Source organism: Alligator sinensis, unplaced genomic scaffold, assembly GCF_000455745.1.
Source record: "Alligator sinensis unplaced genomic scaffold, ASM45574v1 scaffold111_1, whole genome shotgun sequence".
NCBI lineage: Eukaryota > Metazoa > Chordata > Crocodylia > Alligatoridae > Alligator > Alligator sinensis.
The window spans coordinates 2,780,778-2,786,777 of NW_005841875.1; the positions used below are offsets into that span (position 1 = coordinate 2,780,778).

Here is a 6,000-nt window from a genome sequence, read left to right on the forward strand (position 1 = left end):
CCTGGTATGTATGCCATACTGACAGAGCTCCCCTTCCCTTCCTAGGTTACCCAGGGTGGAGGGGGTGAGGCACCTGAATAAATAGTTTAGCCACAGAGAGGAACATCCCTATGAAAGACCCAAGACTCATGTCACTGCTCCAGCACAGCAGACACAGCTTCTGCAGAGACTTGTTCTGTCCCTGTGGTTGTGGTCTCTAGCATGGGCTTCTGTAGAGCTCCCCACTGTGCTGCAGTAATGTGCAGAATGGGTGTGGGGCCTGAGCACAGGAAGCTTAAGTGCAGCTGGGAGGAAAGAAAGGCTCAAACATGGAGGTAAGGGATTTACCTCCTTTTTATGTAATATATCAGTGGGAAAACCGGTTACATCCATTAGTACCGAAGTGACCTGTGATGTCACAGGCCCCATCACAAGGAGGGCCCACAAAGCTCATTTCCTACTAGCCCAGCTGCAGTTGCCACCCACTTGGGAGCCTAGTTTTGTTTTGCTCCAAGTCTTTTTCTCCCTTCCCTAAGAAAGGGTGGCTTAGGCATCGGCTTAGTAAGTAGCCATGCACAACTCTTCATGTAAGAATCTCTCCGTCTTTGGAGCCATTCTGAACTGCGGCCCATCACTTGTAGAGATTGTACCCACTTGGTTTCCTCCTCTTCGAGCCTTTCTGTGCTTCCACATTATGATTATGAATCACACTATGATTCTATGATTATCTCTGGATCCCAGAATGTTTTGCTTTGGCTGCTGTATGGCCTCTGAGATAAGCATAAAGGATTCTGGGCTGTATCCATGACTCAAAGGTGCCTAATGGCCACCTAGGGCAGGCAATTACTTGGGCCTGTGGGCTACATGGGGAGTTTTGGTGAGCTGTCATGGGCTGGGTCAGCACCCCTCTTCTGCAGCAGCTCACCAGAACTCCCTAAGCAGCCCAATCCTGTTCACCTGGCCCCACAACCTGCCCAGACAGATCCCAGCCGAGTTGGGGCTGGGATTGTGGGACTGGCCCTGTCTACCTGCCTGTCCCACTCCCAGATACAGTTCCCCCGGATCCCAGCCTCAGCCCCATTCTGGCCAAGTGCAGAATAGAGCCATGATCTATTGCCCACATGCCCCTGCGAATGTGCTGGTTTTCCAGGCAGGGGTGTGCAGGAAGTGGATCGTGGCTCAGCCCTGGCCCAAAGCATGTGCTTGCTCGCTTACACACTTGCTCTCTCTGCCTCCCCCTGCCATCCCCACAGTTACCATGTGCCCCTTCTCTCTCTCTCTCTCTCCCTGCCCCCATCTCGGCTGCTACAGCACACCTCAGTCTGCAACATCCCAGTCCCTTCTGCAGCTTACACCAGCTCCTGCCCTGCGCAGTGGAAGCAGTGCCAGGTAGGTGCCAGCATGAGTTGTGGATGCTGCAGGCAAGTTTCCAGTGGGGACTGGGACGACTGCCAAGGACCAAAGCTAATGCAGTAGTGTAAGCTGCAGACTGAGGCAAATGCCCACATTCCCACCTGGAACCTGCTGGCCATGTCCACAGCTGATCCTGCTTCCAGTGCGCAGGGTGGGAGCTAGTTTATGCTGTGGAAGGGGATGGGACATGCCTGGCATGATCCAGCAGCCAGAGCTGCCGGCTTCCCATGTGTGAGATACCATGCTTTTGTGGCTGCCCACCTGTGGGCCAGTTGCAACCAATTGATGGGTTGGATCAGGCCTGTGGGTCATATTTTGCCCACCTGTGGCCTAGGGCCAGTGTTAGTCCTGAAGTGCTATATGAGGAAAAGATTCCCTGGCTCCTGATTTAATCTTTAACTTGTCAGACTCTGGAGGGTGGACCTCCTGGGTACTTGCCCTTGTACTAGTTAATTAAACCAAGGAACGAGGGCAAGGCAGCACCACTGCATGCTAACTAGTCACTTCCTGGGCTAGGAAAGGTTCCTAGAACTGCCCCTTAAGACACTGAGATTTTGATGCCAAGTACGAAGATCAGAAGGAAAGATGAGGCATACAAGGAAATTGCCTGAATGAGTCCTTAATCAAATCTTTGATTCAAAACATCCTGCTCTGCACCTTCAATGGAGTTTAATAAGCCAAGCAGCCATTATGGTGGGGAAATGTCAGAAAAAAACTGCTGAAGTCACAGGACATATTCAACCACTCTGGTGAGGATCCCATGTGGCCAGGGCAGGTCTCAAGGCCAAGAGCCCCTTGTGGGACAAGCCAACCCCCCTGAGAAGCATATTCCCCCAGAGAGTCACTGGGAGCAGGAGGGACTGCTGGGGTCATGCAGCACCCCCTCCCCTGGCATCACTCCCAAAGCATATCTCCAGGGTTCCTGTTAGCTCAGATGCTGATTTGAGTGTTTCAGAAACGCATGTAACCGCCACTGTCCTTGCAGTAATGCCCCATGGCGATGTGAACCTCACCACCTTGCCAGTTTACTCAACTGTCTGGACTCTTTGAAAATGCTCACATTTGGCTAATATGTATTTTGGGCCAGGCCTTCCTACTTGTGGTAACTCTTCTTGGGGACTTACCACTCTCACAGTGCCCTGGCTCATTGTTTCTATGCTTTCTACTTTCAGTTGTCTTATAATGTCTCTTAAAACAGTATTGTGGGCCGTTTATGTGTCATCCTACTTTGGGTACTGTACAGCTTCTCAATATATTTTTAAAACTGTGGAGCTCTCCCATGTGGATTTATATATAGTGATGGGAACAATTCCCCTTCTGGAGAAAATCCTGGTGACCCTTCCACATTATAAAAAAAGCTTCCACTTCAAGCACTTGCTTAAATTCTGCATCTCAAAGTGCAGATAAAATGTAGTGCTCTCCATATCTGAGCAGGGGCTGGATTAGATGACCTTGTGAGGACCCTTCCAGCCCTATGTATTCTGATCCTGTGGTAGAAACATACCATGTCCCCAACAGTTAATATGATGAATTGCTTGGGTTCAGCAAGCATTGCTTGCTAAGGTTAGGAACAGATGTTGCATTTGTCCTGTCATGAGTTATGCCTGTATTTGTCCCAGAACAGAAAAGGCCTGGGTTTGGCGTATACACATACTGCTTTTTTAGTTAGGGTTAATTGAGTGGCTGAATGTGCTGCCGCTTTTCTACCATGGTTCAGTGATGTAATTTTCTATTCGGATGCACTTCACAATATCCTGAGACAAAATGTAAGCACTGCTTGTCCCGTGAACATTTTCAAGGTTTGTCCCAGGACAGTGAACACAGGCATCTGAATGACTGCACTTTGTCGAAATGGTTTCTCCTGGAGAGGCACAACCTCTGTTTTTGTAGTCAAAGTAAACATTTCATTAACTTCCTCCTAAGTGGCAGGGAAGGAGAAGGTGTTTTCAGTCAAACCATGTTCTATTTTTCCTCTCTACAGCCAAAAGAAGATGAAACCTCTCAGGGTGGAACACTTGTCATTTTAGTCAGTTAAACCTGTCTCGCTTTGGGATGGAAATCCTCTGGTGGAAGTTTCTTTCAAAGGAAGGTGTCAGTAACAAGGAAGCATAACATGTCTGAAGCCCTTCAGTTGGCTGTGGTACATTAGTACAGGGAATTGCAGAACAGCTGCCACTACACAGGACTTGAGATATAAGGGTAAAAACAAGAAAAAAAGCATGCTAAAGAGCACTCCCGCAATGTGTGTTAATCAGGAAGCAGTGCTGGCAAAGCCAAATGTTAGTGCTAGAGCCGAGTAAGAGATTTCAAATAACACAAGAGAAGATATAAGGACTGCCTTTAGACATAGCAGCCATGCTGGGTGGGAGATCTGCATTCACCACCTCAATCTGGTCTTTCACTTCCCAGCCTGGCAGTGCTGGGATGACAGACCCAGGTTGCCAAAAAAGCTCTGGCTGTTTACAGTACAGTATTAATAGGATGCCAAGGGAGTTCCATCCAGTTTTCCTAGATCAGAAAAAAATGCTACTTGCAGTGATATCATAAGCAAGGGTCATATGAAATCTGAATGGGGACTTCATAGAATTACACAAAGAATAATAACATACAGACTCCGTGCACCTTGAGAGAGGTTTCCCATTTAAGAAGAGAATGCAAGGAGTGAATTTAAGAATTTGTTTTTATGCTCTATGATAGATTGGTCCCCTGGCCAGAACAACTACACAGCATCCTTCAGGATGCAACCAGGCAAAAAGCCTGCTTGGTGTGCTTTGCCCTTTTTAAAGTGCCAGCATATTTCAGATTTTGCCAGACAGAAGAATTAACGTGGTGCTGTACAAACCTACAAAGCAGCAGACTGTCCTGAGAACAATGCCCTTCTCCTTTGCTCAGGCTACGTTTACTCCTTACAGAGTTGTATAGATCCAGAAGCAGGTCAGGAGTCTTTTGCACCTAGGACCACTTGAAGATACCCTGACCCAGCTAACTGTCCTCAGGTTTACTTGCCAGGGGACTGCTTCATTATTTTATTCCCTGGTTCATCACTTAGAAGTTCTTGGAGTCCCCACACAATCTCATTGCTTGGGGCTACTCCACTGTCCAGTGGCAGCATGGTATAGGGTTACTACAGAGATTGGAGCCAGGCTCCTCCCATGTATTTCAATTAGAAATACATGGGGAAAAAAGCAAACTTGAATTACTCCCTAGTGGCTATAGTAGGGACAGACACCCTAGCACCATAGTAGTGTCTGTGTGACAGGGAATCTCTAAAGGGGAATTAAAGCCCAACATGGGGACATTCCCTGAAACAGGGAGAACTAGGTAAGAAATGCACATTTATCTCCCTCCATTTTGCAGGGCCTCCTACCCTGGAGAGAGCCTCTTTTTTACCAGTGAAGTAGGAACTTTAATAAATCAATCTGTAAACTTCTGCATGACATTTGCTGACCCAGAACAAGATGCACAGGTGGGACTTCTTGGCTTTAGCAACACTGATTTAAATTTCTGGTCATACTTGTGTGTGGACCCTTCAAAAATACCTGTCCATGGCCTTGAAACCCCAAGAAGGGCTTGAAGGGGGCAATCCTTAGCAATGCCACTAGTTTGAGTCAGGAGTAAGGGCAACTGTAGGAACATGCATGAAAAATAAAACCATACACAGCGAAAAAACCAATGCGCGCAGGGAAAGACGCTACAAGCAGAGTGGAGAGTTCTGATACACACCTGCACGGGCCGCACCAGTCCGTTTGTTGGTTGAGGCCAAAGCGAGCTCTGCATTTCTTAGGAGAGGCGGGATCTGAACACAGAAGCATGCGTGGCGAAGAATGGCAAGGCAGAGACACAGAGAGGAGGAGGAGCAGGAGGAAGAAAAGATGCAACATCAATTTAGCCACTTCAGACATAACTACCAGGCTAAAATCCAACTTTCAGCAACAGAAATATTCTGGCATCACCACTCCTGGAAAAGAGTCAGTGTTAGGCAAATATCAGAGTGATCTCCTCAGTAGGGGAGAGAAGAAAGATGTTCAGGAACTGGCCTCTTACTGATGTTGTAGAGTTTGTTCTTGCTCACCTGCAGCATCCCCTCCTACCTGTCACCTCAGCCATTCCTGCCACAGAGCCAGGCCCAGGCCATCAACATGCTCTTACAGGAAACATGAGACACTACCAGGAAATCCACTGCTGTTTATGGAACGTCCGACTTCATTTTGAAACTGCCCAATCAAATAGCCACCTACTGCCTCCTGTGCTCAAATCCTTACCTGCTCCATGCCTGTCCAGTCATGGTTAAATGACCTGCCTATGAATGGAGTCCTTGGATTGAAATAAAGACGAGGGAAGTAGTGCAGACTAGTGCACAAAGTGTGTGTGTGTACGTGCTGTGAAACCTGTATTAAGGACCATCTCTAACAAACAGATTTCTGGAGTAAGCATACACATTAAAGTTCCCCAAAGGTTGTGCATACAGTTTTATTTGATCTTCAGATCACTTTTACTAGGAAATGATGTGTGGTCCCTGGGGTGACCTTTAAGAGGTTTCACAGCAATTACTCTCACACAATATTGATGCATGCAAGAGATGAGTCCCTTTTCACTCCAGAAGAGCGG

General features: G+C 47.6%; 1 protein-coding gene across 6 annotated transcripts in view; it reads right to left on the reverse strand.

The window, feature by feature from the left end:
• TCF7 (transcription factor 7) overlaps positions 1-6,000 on the reverse strand; it is a 104,655-nt gene that overhangs the window by 7,752 nt on the left and 90,903 nt on the right. For 3 of the 6 annotated variants that reach the window (XM_025196061.1, XM_025196060.1, XM_025196064.1), the window contains one exon: positions 5,116-5,188. The exons of 2 other annotated variants lie outside the window; for them this stretch is intronic. In XM_025196061.1, coding sequence (XP_025051846.1) covers positions 5,116-5,188 — 73 coding nt within the window. Of the gene's footprint in view, positions 1-3,523; positions 3,578-5,115; positions 5,189-6,000 lie in introns of those variants that run through there. One more of the 6 variants, XM_025196062.1, reaches the window with a different exon arrangement.